Source organism: Hippocampus comes, unplaced genomic scaffold (genome assembly GCF_001891065.2).
Source record: "Hippocampus comes isolate QL1 unplaced genomic scaffold, H_comes_QL1_v1.1 scaffold145, whole genome shotgun sequence".
NCBI lineage: Eukaryota > Metazoa > Chordata > Actinopteri > Syngnathiformes > Syngnathidae > Hippocampus > Hippocampus comes.
In genome coordinates this window covers 43,024-60,308 of record NW_017805994.1, presented here as the reverse complement: position 1 = coordinate 60,308, position 17,285 = coordinate 43,024, and the positions used below count along the sequence as shown (strand labels likewise).

Here is a 17,285-nt window from a genome sequence, read left to right as displayed (position 1 = left end):
TGTGTAGATCCACACTTAAGGGAACGCACACCGCCTTTGCTTGCGCGCGAGCCGGCGACCTAATGAGCTCCATTGTTGGCGGCGGGGTCACGCAACGCCTTGGCGCCTTGCTCGCTGCTCTCCTTATTTGGCTTGTCAACAACACTTTAATCTGTGTTGTCCAATTTGCAAAATGTTTCATTTTTGTGGGGGCGGAGGGGTCCCTCATCAGGGTCTTTAATGGCAAGGTGTGCTATCTAAGCATGCATCCAAACATTGTTATCGTCTGATACGGATGTCACTTTGTTTTTCTTCTTTCTACCCAATCTTGCTGCTGTAGACTGTAAATTTCCCCAATGTGGGACAAATAAAGGATATCTTATCAAAGTGTGTAGCTCAGCAGTGGCGCAGGCGTGACAACGGGGCGCTCTGCGTGACCTCGGCAGCGATGGGTTGACAACCGCGCCCAGTCTGCCTACTCGGGCATTTCGACACACGCACACAGAGCGCCCCATTGTTCTTTGGAGTGTTCCTGGCGTACAGAACGGTCGCCGACGCGGCCCGATTGTTCCCGTCTGGCGGGATTGTTGTGCGTCTGTCGGTGTGTTCAAGCCGCTCCGTCGTCATCTCCTCCTTTGAAGCTGTGACGCGCGCACACGTTTCTTTATGTCAGGATTTTTTTTTTCAAAATATATTTCGCCCCAAAAATAAAGAAATAAACATCCCTTAAACATATGACTAAATAGTGAGAGAGGACCGAGCGAACGCTTGCGATTGCAGCGATGAGACCAAGAAGGATTCACTCTATCATGGCCGACTCGCAATGTCAAGCGCGGACGGAGTGATTCCGATTGCGATCTCGCGCTCACTGACTGATGATTTGTTTCCGCAGCTGTCGGACGAGCAACAGGAAAAGCCTGATCGGAAGCGGCCAGTCCACCGGTTTACCGCGACCCCACTCGCCCCTCTCGTCTCTCACAGGTGCCTCATTCATTCATTTGTTCATTCATTTGTTCATTCGCTCACATCGCGTCATGGTCGTTGCTCATCCGACATTTGTCGGCAGATGACGGATTTGTGCATTCTTTTATTTTGTAGTCACGGAATTTTGCTTTGTCCACACTTTATTTTATCCATAGTCCAAAATGGATTCTTTTTTTTTTTTTTTTTTTCCCCTGAAAATTTTACACACGACTCACCAGAATGATTTATTAAAATATTTACGTTTTGTCTTCCAATAGCCAATTGTTGGAAGTGTCAGCACTTCCACGTAGAAGCTATTTGTGACGCCGTCTCTGGCATTGTGAGCATCAAGCAAAGTGGAGTTTCCTGAAGTAAAGCAATGTGATTGTTTTTAATCCACAAGATGTCTTTTTCTTTTTTTTTTTGGACATTAGAGGTGCAACGCTGAATCATCAGCTTTGATCAACGTAATCGTTACTTATCTTGCAACTGGATGAACCGTTTTGCTTCATATCAAGTTGTCCGAATCCTTGGAATTTCAGCCTCTGAACAGTAAATATTCTTTTGCCGGCTGACTTTTGACTCTTTGTGTCGGATCAAAATCACACACACACACTCAGGAAAACAATGATCAACTTTTGTTTTTGTTTGTTTTTTTTTCCTGGCGTTTTACCGAGCAAACGAAATAAATCGAATTCACCTCTGAATCGACCAAGCCATCGAAATGTCGGAGGATTAAAATGCAGGAGAGGCGCACGGCGTCACCGAAAGCGATTGTGTGTTTGGAGGAAGCGGAGAGCCTCCAGAGAGGAAGCTCTCCTTGACCGCAGGGCGTTTTATTTCCTGCCCTTGGCGGCGCAAAAAAAGCAGCTTGGTCGCAACTGGCGACTCGGTATCGAGTGCGAGCCCGGCGGGGAAAAGATGCGCTCGGACCCACACGTGCATAGCGTGCTCTCGGACGACTTGACTGTGTGGCTCAGGCGCGGCGTCGCTAGTCGAGGTAAAGAACTGCTGCGGACGAGTGCAACTTTTCGGCATGGCCTCTCATTGCTGGGGTGCTCTTGTTTTTATGCCCATATATGGACGCGGCCTTTGTCGTTTCCCTTTTTACTCGGGCGGTGGCGTTGTCGAATGAGCCATTTGGCTCCCGCTCTGGCGAGCGTTCAACCCATTTGGCGTCGCTTTTGCGCCGTGCCGTTCTTGTTTGCCAAACTGCTCTGCGGTTCTGTGGCTGCAACATCTGTCCTCGTAAGACAACATTTCCCCCGTTCAAATCACACGGCATCATTTTCCTCAAGTGCGCCGTGAATTACAATGCGGCATTTCGACAAATCTGGGCTCACGGAACCGATTGTTGCAAAGACAATCGTTGCTTGAAATGCTCCACCCGCGGCGGGCGGCGAGCGCTTTTACTGGCGACACCTTGATGAGCGACAGATGCAAAATTTCAGTCTAGGAGCATTGACGGATCAAGTCCTGTGCGCGGTAAAACTCATGTGGCCGGATTTGTATTTGTTCCCGCAGGCACCAGTCCGCAGGACAGCCCGAGGAACTTCTCCCCCAGCGCCTCCGCTCATTTCTCCTTTGCACGAAGGTGGTGTGGCGCTGTCGTTGTTGTTTTGTGGCTCAGAAGACGAGTCGTGCATTGTGTTGGCTTTTGCGTTTGCGCCCGTCAGGAGCGATGGTCGTCGCTGGTCGCTGGCCTCCCTTCCCTCCTCAGGATATGGAACCAACACGCCCAACTCCACCGTCTCGGTGAGTATCAGAGAACCTCCATTTGACTACACGGCCCAAGTTCAACAAGTCCCATTTGTACATTTTCCTTCTGAACTGTTTCTGCCGTCATCGGCCAGACCGTTGATCAGTGGGGCTCGAATGAGTTTTTCTGTTCTTTGAATGAGCCGAAAGCCGCAACGCGACACAAAAACGCACTTTGTGTTGTCACCAAATAGTCCCGTCGAAAATGCAATTTCCAGCCCACGTCAGTCTCAGTGTTGTCGACGTTTGTCCTCCGGTTTAAAACTAATATTCTCGGGGGGGGGTTGCATGCGTCCTCTGATGACATTTTGGAGTCAAGGAAGTGAGCTGCTGCCATCTCGTGGTGTTGATAGGCACGTACAAACCCTTTCAAGTGGGGTGTCACTCATAAATAGCCGTTAACTGTACGTCATTTTGTTTTTTTGTTTTTTTTGTACTTCAAATGGTGCTTTGTCCATTTAGCATGTTTCATGATTTATGCCTTCACAATTTTCTGCTTTGCAGTGCCAATGCTAACCGCCCTGCTTTCTACTGCTAGCATGACACGAGACCTTGCGCTGATTGACAAACAAGTGCCACCACTTTGTGTTGTTTTCTTGTTGAATGTATATTTGTTTCACTTCCAGTCGTCCTGTTCATCACAGGAGAAGCTGCACCAGCTGCCCTTTCAGCCCACGCCGGACGAGCTGCACTTCCTCTCCAAGCACTTTTGCACCGAGAACATCTCCGCCGACGAGTGTCGCCGGGGGGCGACCATGCGGCCGCGCTCGCGCAGCCTCAGGTGGGTCGCCGTGGCGCTTTGTCCAAATATTCGCGGCACCCGCATCACCGCGACGCTTTGGCATTTCTTCTCGGCAGCCCCGGCAGGTCTCCGTCCTGTTACGACCACGAGATCATCATGATGAATCACGTCTACAAGGAGCGCTTCCCCAAGGTGGCCGCCGACATTCCGTGTGGCCCGACCTCACGGCGCCCGTCGTGACCTTGGCGCTCGTCTTTAGGCCACCGCTCAGATGGAGGAGAAAATCCAGGAGATCATCCGCGGCAACTCTCCCGAGAGCGTACTGCCGCTGGCCGACGGCGTGCTCGGCTTCGCCCGCCACCAGATCATCGAGCTGGCGCGCGACTGCCTGGAGAAGAGCCGGCTGGGCCTGGTCACTTCCAGCTACTTCTGCGAGCTCACCGACAAGCTGGAGAGGCTCGTGCAGGAGGTGAGCGCACTCTCGCAGTCCGGCTCCAAACTTAAGGGAGAAGAAACTTTTCCACTTCCACCAAATCAAAGTCTTTGCCAACCGCAGCGATGACTACCACATCCCTGTAGATGGCGACGCTTTGTTGCTCTGGGCACAGTTTCTGAGTAGCAGATGACGAGAAATGCCAACACGTGGCAAGTGGGACAAGTTTCGGTACCGCCCACCCAAACAAAGAATGTATACGTCGTGTGTAAACGGAGTGAGCGCAAAATCAAAACATGCGTCTCACATTTTCACATTTTTGTTGTTGTTTGTCGCCGTCCTTACGTTCGATTCACCTCCGTGTCTTTCTCTCCGCGCAGTCCACCGAACGTTCTGAGAGCGAGGAGGTCAACTTCATCCGCGAGCTGGCCAAGAAGATCCTCATGGTCATCGCACGACCCGCCCGGCTGCTGGAATGTCTGGTACGCCGCCGCCGATGTCAAAGCCCGCTTTGTGGAGTTCCGCTCAAGTTGGACATTCCCCGCCTTGTGCAGGAGTTCGACCCCGAGGAGTTCTACCACCTCCTGGAGGCAGCCGAGGGCCACGCTAAGGAGGGGCAGGGCATCAAGACCGACATCCCTCGTTACATCATCAGTCAGCTGGGACTCACCCGAGATCCTTTGGAAGGTGTGCCGCGCCGCCCGCAAGGCATTTATACAAAGTCTGCGCGCGCGCGCACACACACACACACACCTCTGTTCAAATCAACGAAACCAATATCAATCATTTCAAAACTTTTTCCGCCATCTGTGTGACCTATAATCTGTACAACTCAATTCAAAAAATGGAGGAACTATTTCAGATAGGTCAGTGAAAAAAAAAAAACAACATAGATGATCCGGTGGCATCATATTATTACGATACATTTGAGTACATTTCTCCAATCTGATGTTTATTAAATCCTGTGCAAATGTACATAAACAGGATTAAATTGAATAATCTGAGTTTAATTAATTGAGAGATTTTTTATTTATTCATTTTTGGGGGGCGGGATCAGATTCTCTGCAATTCACGCTGAAGCACATATAGTGACCAAAGCTCAGTAAGGTGATTTGGTCAATATATTTTTCTTCTCAAATAACCGACTGTTTAAAAAAAAAAGGCTCTTGAGTCAAAAAAAAAACAAACAAAACAAAAAAGCAACATGGGGGGTGAAAGTTTCAGAGGGGGAATCTGCGCAGCGACAAATGTAAGCACCCAGGCGGAGGACATGGTGTGCGATGGATGTCTCAGTTGGGCTGTAAAAGCAAGGAAAGTGAAAGCGTGTCTTTTTGAACAGATTGTCTCGCCACCTTCCTGAACATCAACGCCCATTAGGAAGCATGAGGAAGGAATGGCCCACTCGCACGCACACGCGCTCACGGGCAGATGTTAAATGGCAGCGGAAGCGTGTTGTGCGCTCGCTGGCGTAATGGGCACACGCGGACCTTGGCGGCTTTGATTAGGATGCAAGGTGGCTGCTAATGACTTTTAGATGAGTCTCATTTCCACCTCATTTCGTTTCACCCCAAATCGACTCAGTCAGCACCCTTACCAGTTTCCATTTTGTGTTTGACGCAAAACTTTTTTTTTGCCCGTTTATGCATGGTGGGCCGCAAATGGCCCCCGGGGCTGTAGTTTGGACACGCCTGATGTGAACCTCTAAACAAGCAACGCGCACAGTCCAATGAAAACCTGCAACGGCACCCGCGAGCATGTATTCTCTGTGGGCATGTCTTTTTTTCTGACGATTGCCGGTTGTGGTTTTGGGTTTGTTTTTGGTGTACAGAGATGGCTCAGTTCAGCAGCAGTGACAGCGGCATTGCGCAGACTCCAGAAACTGAAGACTGCGTAAGTGATATCATTCATTGGTGGAATCTTTTTTTCTCTTTTTGTTTCAATTTTTTTTCCCTTTCGTGCATATACATTTCCATTTTTTTCTTCCTGCTTCTGTTGTCAGTCCCAGAGTCTGAGCGGCGCCTTGAGGTCCAGACGCAAACCGTGCGAATTGGACTTTGAGTTGACCAAACTGATCAGCAACGGCGCCTACGGGTGAGACCAAACGTCCTCAACGGCACTCGCGCTTCCGATTTGAGTTTACCTTGCGTCTCGCCATGCGACCTACATGTTGCGCTAGCCTGTCTGTCTTTGTAGCGTTACATGGTCTGTCTGTTCTAGTTCCATTTGCACTAGTCAAACCCGTCCGCTTGTAGTCGTTATGAGCTATACTACCCCCCCACCCCCATTTTCGAGCTGTCTCGAAAATGGAACGCTTGATGTCTGCCAATGAAGTGAGCCCTCAGTAGCTGTCCGTTTGCGGTGGCAGGGCGGTGTACTTGGTGCGGCACAAAGAGAGCAAGCAGCGTTTCGCCATGAAGAAAATCAACAAGCAGAACCTGATGCTGAGGAACCAGATCCAGCAGGCCTTTGTGGAGAGGGACATCCTCACCTTTGCCGAGAACCCCTTTGTGGTCTCCATGTACTGCTCCTTCGAGACCAGGCGCCACCTGTGCATGGTCATGGAGTACGTGGAAGGTGGGCGGCCGTGGCGAGAACCATGAGGATTTCCGCGAGGACATGATTTCAAAATTTCCTTTTTACATTTTTCAGGAGGAGACTGCGCCACCCTGCTGAAAAACATGGGCCCCCTTCCCGTGGACATGGCCCGGATGTACTTTGCCGAGACGGTGCTGGCCCTGGAGTACCTGCACAACTACGGCATCGTGCATCGAGACCTCAAACCAGACAAGTGAGGGACCCCGTCTCCCGCCTCCCAGCAGAAATGTGCCTATTTATCTATGTGCTCATGCCCGAGCCCCGTCACATTGCTTTGGCGCTAACTCGTGGTCAACTGGGACCGAGGAATTATGTTGATGTGAGGGGAGGAGCTTTGCTGCTAGGCGCGCCGGATATTCACCCTCCGTGGCAGAGCTGGCTCCCTGTAATTTCAAGTCCACGATCTTGAAAAAAACCTGTGCCTTTGTGTCAGTTTGCTGGTGACGTCCATGGGCCACATCAAGCTGACGGATTTCGGCCTGTCCAAAGTGGGCCTGATGAACATGACCACAAACCTGTACGAAGGCCACATCGAGAAGGACGCCCGCGAGTTCTCTGACAAGCAGGTGAGCACCCGTGGCTTACTTGCTGTTGCCCGCTCGGCATCCATTGCAGCAAGGGGGGGATTCGCCCATCTGCGGCCCCTCCTCAGGGTTTCTGATGAAGGGCTATGACTTTGCCACGATGGCGGATCTGATGTCGTTCTCACATCCCGGCCGTTTACCGCCGATTCTTTGGATTTGTTTGCGCTTAGGTGTGCGGCACGCCGGAGTACATCGCCCCCGAGGTGATCCTGAGGCAAGGCTACGGCAAACCGGTGGACTGGTGGGCCATGGGCATCATTCTCTACGAGTTCCTGGTAGGCTGCGTGCCCTTCTTCGGGGACACGCCAGAGGAGCTCTTCGGGCAGGTCATCAGCGGTCAGTGGAATGCCCAAATGGAAAGGAGCCGCGGCAAAGGTGTCAGGGAATCGAAAAAGGTCATTTCCAACGTGTGCGCAGATGAGATCAACTGGCCAGACGGAGAGGAAGCGCCGCCCGCCGAGGCCCAAGAGCTCATCAACGTTCTGCTCAGACAGAATCCTCTGGAGAGGATGGGCGCAGGTACGGGCCAACCGACAAGCGGCACCATTCCAATGATAGCTGAGAAAGATTGCCGCAAATCACTCGCCGCCGTGTATCCGCAGGCGGCGCTGCCGAGGTGAAACAGCATCCCTTTTTCCACCACCTGGACTGGAACGGCCTCCTCCGGCAGAAGGCCGAGTTCATCCCTCAGCTGGAGTCCGAGGATGACACCAGCTACTTTGACAGTGAGTCGGGTCAGGGGAGTTTCTCAGACTGGACCAAATGCTGAACCGATGCAGTGAAGAGAGAGAAATTTCCTGGATTTTATTGCTGTGGCAAATGAACGCTCCAGCTGCAACACTGTGGAGATTTTACTTCTTTTTTTTAACACTGTCATCCCAAGGTGAACGAGTGCCCCACCCTAAAACTATTTTCACCAATTGGCACCAAAGTGAGGAACTCGAATGTCATTGTTACCGTTTCGTCGCATCTGCAAGAACCGCTAAGGAACTTTTGGTGCTGGAGCCAAAGAGCGGGTCAGCATCATTTTCCCCTCTGCCGTCTGCCCTCGTCTCCGCAGCTCGCTCGGAACGCTACCACCACCTGGAGACGGAGGAGGACGACACCAACGACGAGGACTTCAACGTGGAGCTCCGCCAGTTCTCCTCCTGCTCTCACCGCTTCTCCAAGGTGACCGCCGCCAAAATCGGTCCAGCATTTCTCTCAATGTAAACTTGATGTAGCCACCGTTTGTAAAACTGTTAGCGATGGTGATGATTGAAATGTGCGTGGGAGTCAACGTTTGCGATGAGTGGATGATTATCGTCTTTCAGGTGTACAGCAGTCTGGACCTATCGCGCGGCCACGTCGAGGAGAAAGGGGACGCCGCGGAAGAGAAGAAAAGCGAGAGCCCGCCCGCGCGAGACTCGCTCAGCTGGACGCCCGACTTCACAGACATGTAAATGCCTCCGTCGAATAAACCAAACCGCTCCCCGAAAGCTCAATTCATATTTTGCGCCCCGTCCCGCAGGCCGTCGCTGTCAGCGGACGGCGCCTCGCTCCCCAAGTTCGCCATCTCGGCCTCGGAGAGCGAAGACGTGGACGAGTCGTCCGGCAAAACGTCCTTCGCTGTGGGGGAGCTGCCGCGGGACGAGCCCGACGCCACCACGCCTGGCAGCACCCGCAGCGGGGCCACGCTCTCCGGTACGCCGACCGACGCGAGGAGCCGACAACTGCTTGCGGCCCGGGTTTTTTTTTGTTTCATTCCAATTGTAAAATGGCGCAAAAATAATTCTAAAATCTAATTTGCAGATAAAGTAATCAATACCTTACAATTGCATTTTTTCCTTGAGTGTATTGAGGATTTGTTGAAGGTATTTTATTTTCTGGCATCAACAAAACCTTAAATTGATATGAAATATTAAAAAATAGACAGGAAATATAAGATTTTACAAATGTAACCATTTTTTGATTTATTTACTTCATGAATGAAATTTGATTTAATTGGATTATTTATGGCAAATTGTTTTTAATTCATTTAAAAATGTCAAATCTTACCAAAAAATACATTTTCCTTGTTATTGTAGTTTTTCTTTTTTTTTTTTTTTTTTAAGGCATAAATACCTGTCATCAAAAATGACAAGCAATGGTAAGAAATCATTTCACTCCTACACACATTTACCACTGGACCTTTTGCGTCCTGTCAGGGAGTTTCTCTGAGCATTTGGACCAGCTGACGCCGCGGGGCGAAGGCGTGCAGAGCCCGGACGGAGACCAGAGGGCATCCGTGGTGTCCCCGAGACCCGGCGGAGGCGGTGGGCACGAGAAGCCACGGACGTCAGCGAAAGTCCCCAAGTCCGTTTCCACCGGCGCGCTCTCCCTCCTGATCCCCTCAGTCTGACTTGTCCTGGTTTATCTTCTCAGACATATTTGGCGCCTCGCCGCTGGCCAGCCCGCTGTCCCCTTACTCGCTGTCGTCGGAACCCTCCTCCTCACGAGACTCGTCCCCCGGCCGGGACTCGTCCTCCGCCTCGCTGTTGGCGCGGCAGCCGGTGGTCATCCACGGCAGCGGCAAGAAATTCGGCTTCACGCTGCGGGCCATCCGCGTGTACGCCTGCGACGGCGACGTCTACACCGTCTACCACATGGTCTGGGTAAGGCCGCGACCGCGATTCCGCCCGTCCTCGGGCTTGAGTGGCGAAGGCGCGCCACGACCGCTTGCCTCTTTTTGCGCGACAGAACGTGGAGGACGGCGGGCCCACTCAGAAAGCCGGACTCAAAGCCGGCGACCTCATCACGCACGTCAACGGCGAGACGGTCCACGGTCTCGTCCACACTGAGGTTGTGGAGCTTTTAGTCAAGGTGAGTGTACGGACGTTCCAGTGGAGAAGGAGTCACAAAAGAGCCATTTTGACAACGGGCTGCGGAACAACAACAACCACCACCACCACCTTCATGTGACTGTTTTATTTTCGCTGCTTCACCTTCAAACGTGATGTCAATGATTCAAGTGGTGGTGTCTCGTGGCTCTTAACCCCCCCCCCTCTTGGTCATCCTCAGAGCGGCAGTAAGGTGTCCATCACCACCACCCCCTTTGAGAACACGTCCATCAAAAGAGGCCCCGCCAGGAGGAACAGCTACAGGAGCAAGATGGTGCGGCGTGCCAAGAAGGCCAAAAAGGAGAAGACTCCGGAGAGGCACGAGTCAATCATCGGGGATTTCAGTTCCAGAGTTGAAAAATCCAACCTCGCCATGACGATTGTTCTTCTCTCTCGGCCAGGCGGCGATCGCTTTTCCGGCGTTTCGCCATGCAGCCGTCTCCTCTGCTCCACACCAGTCGCAGCTTCACGTCGCTCAACCATTCGCTGTCGTCCGGAGAGAGTCTGCCCGGCTCGCCCACGCACAGCCTCTCGCCCCGCTCGCCCACCGCCACCTTCCGCCCGCCTCCCGACTTCACCCTCTCAGGTGGGTTCGTCGTCGAGCACGAAACGACAGCCGCTGTTTGCCGCGCCCCTACTTAAAGTGCAGCCGCGGCCATCTTTGACTCGTCTGTGCGTGTCGTGGGCACCTCGCACCTCCAAAACCGAAAGAAGACGAGAAAAAAAATCACAACAATGAAATAATCTGCAGGGGATAGCAAAACGTGGACCCCGGGTGGAGGTGGTCGACTTTTCTCTTTCGCTTCCACAGCCGGCAGTCTGTTCAATTGATTTTTCTTTTGGGATTTTGCAGGTGGCAACTCGTCCCAAAGCAGCTCGCCCAGCTCCAGCACGCCAAACTCCCCCGCGGGCTCCACGCACATCCGGCCCAGCACCCTGCACGGTCTGGGGGCCAAGCTGCCGGGCCAGCGGCTCCGTCAGGGGCGGCGCAAGTCCGCGGGGAGCATTCCTCTCTCCCCTTTGGCCCGCACGCCCTCGCCGACCCCGCAGCCCACCTCCCCTCAGCGCTCGCCCTCCCCGCTGCTCGGCGGACACTCGGTGGCCATTTCCAAAAGCGCCCAGGCCTTCCCCGCCAAGATCCACTCGCCGCCCACCATCATCCGCCACATCGTGAGGCCTAAAAGCGCCGAGCCGCCGCGCTCCCCGCTCCTGAAACGAGTGCAGTCGGAGGAGAAGCTCGCGCCGTCCTACGCGGCCGACAAGAAGCATCTGTGTGCCCGCAAGCAAAGCCTGGAGGTGACGCAGGAGGAGGCTCAGGATCAGGAGGACGGGGACGCCGGCGATCGTGGCGCCTCTGAGGGGAACGCCTGCGAGGCGGCGGCGGCGGCGGTCCCGCGAGTCCGGCCCGTCGAGCAGGGATGCCTGAAGAGGCCGGCGGGCCGCAGGGAACGCCGGGAGACGCCGGAGGAGCTCGACAAAACGCCCACCAAGTGGGAACCTGACCCATCGGGGGCCGACGACTTCCTTGCCCGCGCTCAAAGCAAAACCGAGACGGCGAGCGTGGCCCTGAAAGACGTTCTGTACAAAAAACTCAGCCGCGCGTCGGACCTGGTGAGCGACTCGGCCGCCGGCGACGGAGAGCGCTCGCATCCTCGGGCGGCCAAAGACAAGATGGAGAGGTCCGACCTCAAGGCCGCCAGCATGGACTTCACCAGGAAGCGACTGTCGTTTGAGGAGCGAGACGACTTTGCGTGTCGACTCTCCCCCGCCGTCCACGACAACCTCCATTTCGGCGCCACCCGCTCGAAAAGTCTCCTGCTGGACGCGGCGGCTCACGAGCACACCAAGGCCGGGTTGGGCGCCGAAGGTCCGATGGCCCCCAAGATGTTCTCGGGACGAGGGGAGAGCGCCGTGGAGAAGCTGCAACTCATCTCGTCGGGCGAGTGTCCTCTGAGGAAGGCGTCGTCTGACTATAAACTGGAGGGACGCCACGTGTCTCCTCTCAAGCCTCTGGAGGGCACCCTGGACATCGGCCTGCTCTCAGGGCCCAGGGTCTCCAAAACGGATCCGTGCTTAGCCAAAATGGCCGAGAGCAAATTGGCCGGCCCTCCCCTGTGGCTCCAGAACGCCGCCGAACGGCAGCTGAAAGCTCCGGACAAGCCCAAAAGTCCTCTGGCGTACCCCTTGAGTCCTGACGCCGCCGTCTTCCCCAAGGAGCATCCGCTCGGGGACAAAGCCAAGAGCAGACACGATTGTGACGGCTCCAAGCAGGAGAGCAGACCCTGCGCGAAGGTGGCTGCGGCCCGCCACAGCTCGCACTTCTCCTACGGGAAGACGCCCTCCATTCGGGAAGTTAGCAACGAAGACCAGGATGACGAAGCGGATCAGCCACAAGTCAATGGGAAATGTTCTCTTGCGGGTGCAGATGCTTGCTCTCCCGCGAGGGCCAGAGTGGCTCCGGACAAAGACTGCACATCCCAAGATGGTTTCGGACCTCGTGTTGCTTCACCTGAGCCGCTCCGAACCTCTCCCGCTCCGAGCTTTCCCCTTCACTGTGACAGGTCCACCGCGAAAGAGGTTACTGATCCAAAAGTGGCACCGGGTGCTGCACAAACAGCGTCCGTGTTCAACCCGGGCACCGTGTCAGCGGGCGTCGCACCGACGCCAAAGAAAGAGCGTCCGGTGCCGGACCATCCGAAGGCCGAAGGAGCTTCAGAGCCGGCGGAGGACCGGGTTCCGAGGATTTCAGAACTTTGCACCTCTAATGGGCAGGACGCCGCAGTCGCTGCTGCGGCGTGTCCTCGAGAAAACACTTTTGTCCCCGGAAAGAAAACCAGGTCCGGCCCCCAGTCCACCCCAGGCCACGATCCGAAACTTTCATACCGAGAGGACCTGACGTTGCCCCCCGCTGAGGGATCGGCGCAGTCACTGCCCGCCAGTGCCAAGCCGCCGGAACCAAAATGCCCTCCGGCGGTCAAAGAGAGCGCAGACTCAAAGGCCAAAGTTCTGAAGCCCGCCAAGCCATCCGCGGTGCCGCCCGAGCAGAAAGAGCCCTCGCCCAAAAAGCAGCCCGTGAAGGAGCATCGCGAATCAAAGCCAAAAAACCCCAACCTGGGACAAGCCAGGGCAAGCGCCGACCCCGTGGAACCCCCCGACAACGCGCTGCCCCCCGACAAGCTGGCCAAGAAAAAAATGGCCCGGCGAGAAACCACAAATGAGACCCGCGCGGGGGCACGGACAAAAACTCTGGCTGAGGGAAAGCGCCGTGTGTGACTCCCCTGACGCAAAATGAACATTTCCGCGTTTTCATCGACACCTTCTCGTTTTAACGGAGGAGCGCACGGGCCGTTACGCGGGCGAACCCTCGCTGTTGAGGTGCCATGAAAAGCTTGCGCTTGTACCTGCCTTGTTGCTTTGATGCGATCGAGCCGCCGCCGCGGTGCTTAGCATCCACCAACGGTAAAACGCGTCCTCACATTCCTTTTTGTGCGCTTTGGATTGGTTTCGGAGCGTCCGGTTGCGAATGGCTTCCTCGTTGGGAACATGCGGCGATAAATGTAGCATTGCGCAAATAAAACTGTGAGACTGAGAATGTCGTCGGGGCCCCAACATACAGGATGAGCACCGTACTCTCGTTATGAGCAGCGCACGGGGGTCCTGGGGCGGCCCGGCTTGGTGTCCCAATTGGCTCAAAAAGATGTAACGTGACCTCGGATTGTGATTATCTTGCTTAGATGACAAAGACTGAGTAGGGAATAGGTTTTTTTTCTCTTGCGTTTTGATTCGTTCAAAAAACATCAGACCATGAGGCTCTCCGTCGGCGTCGCTTATAAGAACTATCATGAGATGTTTGTAACATTTGACAGGAGACCGCCCCCTCGACCAGGGTCCCGGCGGTGTCCTGGTCGGCTACAGAAAGACGTCACATGACCTCGGACTGGAGGGATTTAAGTGACTTATTGTTTGAGAGAATGTTGTTCACGTCGCTAACGTTCTATATGTTTTTGACGCATGATGACTCCTCCCCAGGGGGGTTTCGGTGGTGCCTGGATTGTTTCAAAGACGTGATGACGTGACCTTGTATGCTCTCGATGTTTTGCAGGAAAAGTGTCACGTAATTTTGGATTGTGAGCATGTGTCGTCACTTCAAGGATCATAATCTTTCTGGTCCGGGTCCTTGGGCCTCCGTGGTGCAGTGATTGGTTGAGAGGAAAGGGGGTCGGCGCGGGGCTCACATGATGTGACGATGAGGATCTCAAGTTGTAGCGTCGCTTCACTTTGTTGTCGCATTAGTAAGGCTTAGCTTTGCGCAACTCACCCATTTTGAGGCCTTTAAAAAAAATAAACACGAGTGAGTTGAAGTTTGAGATTGATTTTTGGCTTTTTATTGTAGGAATTGACAAATGCACCTTAAACGCTCACAGCTCGGGCATAGTGAATTAAGGGGGGGGGGGACTCATTTGTCTCTAACCGAGCCATTCAAGCGTCCAGTCGAAAGCACATTGATGTCTGTTTACCGCCTTCACCGCTGTATATTTTTGTATCGTGCTCATTTGCCCATGACCTCGGACTGGAGGGATTTAAGTGACTTATTGTTTGAGAGAATGTTGTTCACGTCGCTAACGTTCTATATGTTTTTGACGCATGATGACTCCTCCCCAGGGGGGTTTCGGTGGTGCCTGGATTGTTTCAAAGACGTGATGACGTGACCTTGTATGCTCTCGATGTTTTGCAGGAAAAGTGTCACGTAATTTTGGATTGTGAGCATGTGTCGTCACTTCAAGGATCATAATCTTTCTGGTCCGGGTCCTTGGGCCTCCGTGGTGCAGTGATTGGTTGAGAGGAAAGGGGGTCGGCGGGGGGCTCACATGATGTGACGATGAGGATCTCAAGTTGTAGCGTCGCTTCACTTTGTTGTCGCATTAGTAAGGCTTAGCTTTGCGCAACTCACCCATTTTGAGGCCTTTAAAAAAAATAAACACGAGTGAGTTGAAGTTTGAGATTGATTTTTGGCTTTTTATTGTAGGAATTGACAAATGCACCTTAAACGCTCACAGCTCGGGCATAGTGAATTAAGGGGGGGGGGGACTCATTTGTCTCTAACCGAGCCATTCAAGCGTCCAGTCGAAAGCACATTGATGTCTGTTTACCGCCTTCACCGCTGTATATTTTTGTATCGTGCTCATTTGCCAAAATTTGTGTCGTGTGGCACCCACGGCGGGCTTTGGTGTGGAGGGGGGGAAAAAAAAAACAAGTCGTCTCCAAGCAGTCCGCCCATCCCGTCTCCACTGTGCTGTTATTTCCACTGTGCAAACACGAGCGTTAGCCATGTTTGCTTCCCACTTGCTTTTTGGTCTTTTAGAAAATGTGCAATAAAAAGTTGTTATTGAGTTTTTGTATTTTGCCCGAGGAGAAACGCTCTATGGATGTCATAGATGTTGTATATTAAAAAAAACAAACAAACAAACAAACAGATATTTATATACTTCGAATGTTGCGTCATCACGAGAATAAAGAAAATAATGAATCAGACGACACGTTGGCTTTTTTTGCTCTTCTTTCTCAAATCACCATAGAGGAGGATTCGCCTGTGACCGTCAGGTGGCGCTGTTGATCCATTTGTAACCAGTCATGCGTCGATGCAAAATCTCCCCGTTGTTGATTTGGAATCTTGAATTAATTCATTAGTTTTTGTCGAGAGAAGCAGTTTGTCGTGGAGTGGTCGCCAGCCAATTGCACGCACAGACACCTCCTGTGTGTGTCCATTTGGTGAAAAATGAAACCGAACAGGTTTCCCTGTTTTTGCCTCGCCCCCCGATTTGCAGGAGTGTGCCATGATTGACATTATCAACAACTTTCACGGCCCACGTGACTCCAGTCATCGGGTGACTGTGAGGAGAGAAAGTTTGCGAGAGTTTACGCTCTTTCATCAATCCGTGTCGATCGCTGTGAAACGAGATATCTTTTATTTATTCAGTCTGTCAGTCTTGATCTATCACCGCCCGTCGAGCTATTGAAAGATCAATCAATATTGTTAATCTGTCGTCTGATCTGTTTATTAAAATGTCATCCTTTTTTGCGGAGATAATATTTGAGCATACTTTAGAAGCGCTGTATAATCCAAAAAAAAAAAAAAAAAGCGGGAGAAGAACACAAGAATCCGTGTGAAAACAAAGCTCGGGTGCACATGATGTCCCGGAGGACATATGCTGGTACACGGAAACACAAATCTTCTAACCTGTGACTGAACCAACCCGTCCCCCCTCCCCTCCCCTCCTCTCCCCGCGGCAGAGGCTAAAGCTCATCCAGCGGCTGAGTTTTGGAACATGAGATTGGCGAGCTGCAGCATTGGCCTGGCCCCAAGTCACACAGTGTTCCGCTGGAGCGCACCAACATTCTACGCACACCGTCCACTCTGCTCTAAGGCGGGACAGCTGAACGGATGTCTTCCTTCTCCCGCCTCCCTCTGCTCTCACAACAACAACGCAGCGAAGTGTCAACACAGGACATTTTGTCTCTTACCTGTGAGACAAGCCAATGCCACTGTTACAACCGATATGACCTCAGGGAAAATTGCCCCTTTCCGCCCATTTTGTGTCGAGCAATCTATGTTAACGGTCTTTGGTGTTCCACATGGTTCAAGGTCGGGTCCCCTCCTTTTCTCGTTATCTGCTCGAGGGTTTGTTTTGGTTTTGTCATTCGTTTTTATTTCGTATTGACTTTTTTTTTCTCAAGCCAGTTTGAATTGAGTTTTGAGAGCAGGTTTGTGAATTTTTTTTTCAGTCTTTTTAAATGCTTTGTTTTCAATTCGTTTTAGGGATTTAACTTTTTTTTTTTTAAATATAGAATATTTATTGAGTGCAAAATAAAAAAAAGTCTATCCTGGGCCAACAACAGCCAACAAATCTTATTTGCAGACTCCAAAGGTGGAAAATTATTGGTGCCATTCACCCAGAAACTGACTTTGGGGTAACAGCAGAGGCAGTGTGAGAGGGGCCGTCGTGAGTTTTGGCCCTGTGGCGTAAACGTGGGCCCAAAAAGCTCCAGCTTGCATAAGAGTTGGCGGAGCGAGCGGCGACAAATCAGCTTTGGTGGAAGATTAGCGTTAAGAGTGGGATTGAGGCTGTCCCACATCTTTTGCCATCAAATGATTGGACAAGCATCCCGTCATTGGCTCCTCTTTCCTCTCACCACTTTGGTTTTGCCCCCTTTATTTCATTTCATTTTGTTTGATGTGTGTGAATACTTTCCAGAAGTAAAGAACATGAAACATTGACACCTTCACTGAACAAAATTACAAATGCAACAGTTTTTTTTTTCTATTTTTCACGAGCTGAAGTCAAAGACTGTTTCCTTGATGCAAAAGGCCAATT

The 17,285-nt window shown here is 52.4% G+C and overlaps 1 protein-coding gene across 1 annotated transcript in view; it reads left to right on the top strand.

Moving 5' to 3' along the window:
• Positions 1 to 14,254, top strand: part of LOC109529119 (microtubule-associated serine/threonine-protein kinase 4) — a 35,031-nt gene extending 20,777 nt beyond the window's left edge. The window contains 26 exon segments of the mRNA XM_074895041.1: positions 872 to 960; positions 2,467 to 2,536; positions 2,619 to 2,697; positions 3,327 to 3,481; positions 3,559 to 3,634; positions 3,702 to 3,911; positions 4,256 to 4,357; positions 4,430 to 4,562; positions 5,704 to 5,765; positions 5,875 to 5,966; positions 6,241 to 6,449; positions 6,525 to 6,663; positions 6,904 to 7,036; positions 7,225 to 7,390; positions 7,472 to 7,573; positions 7,657 to 7,779; positions 8,115 to 8,224; positions 8,368 to 8,492; positions 8,565 to 8,737; positions 9,241 to 9,452; positions 9,454 to 9,687; positions 9,773 to 9,895; positions 10,094 to 10,230; positions 10,314 to 10,498; positions 10,766 to 13,764; positions 13,799 to 14,254. Coding sequence (XP_074751142.1) covers positions 872 to 960; positions 2,467 to 2,536; positions 2,619 to 2,697; positions 3,327 to 3,481; positions 3,559 to 3,634; positions 3,702 to 3,911; positions 4,256 to 4,357; positions 4,430 to 4,562; positions 5,704 to 5,765; positions 5,875 to 5,966; positions 6,241 to 6,449; positions 6,525 to 6,663; positions 6,904 to 7,036; positions 7,225 to 7,390; positions 7,472 to 7,573; positions 7,657 to 7,779; positions 8,115 to 8,224; positions 8,368 to 8,492; positions 8,565 to 8,737; positions 9,241 to 9,452; positions 9,454 to 9,687; positions 9,773 to 9,895; positions 10,094 to 10,230; positions 10,314 to 10,498; positions 10,766 to 13,185 — 5,659 coding nt within the window. The 3' untranslated portion in view covers positions 13,186 to 13,764; positions 13,799 to 14,254.
• The last annotated feature ends 3,031 nt before the right edge of the window (positions 14,255 to 17,285 follow it).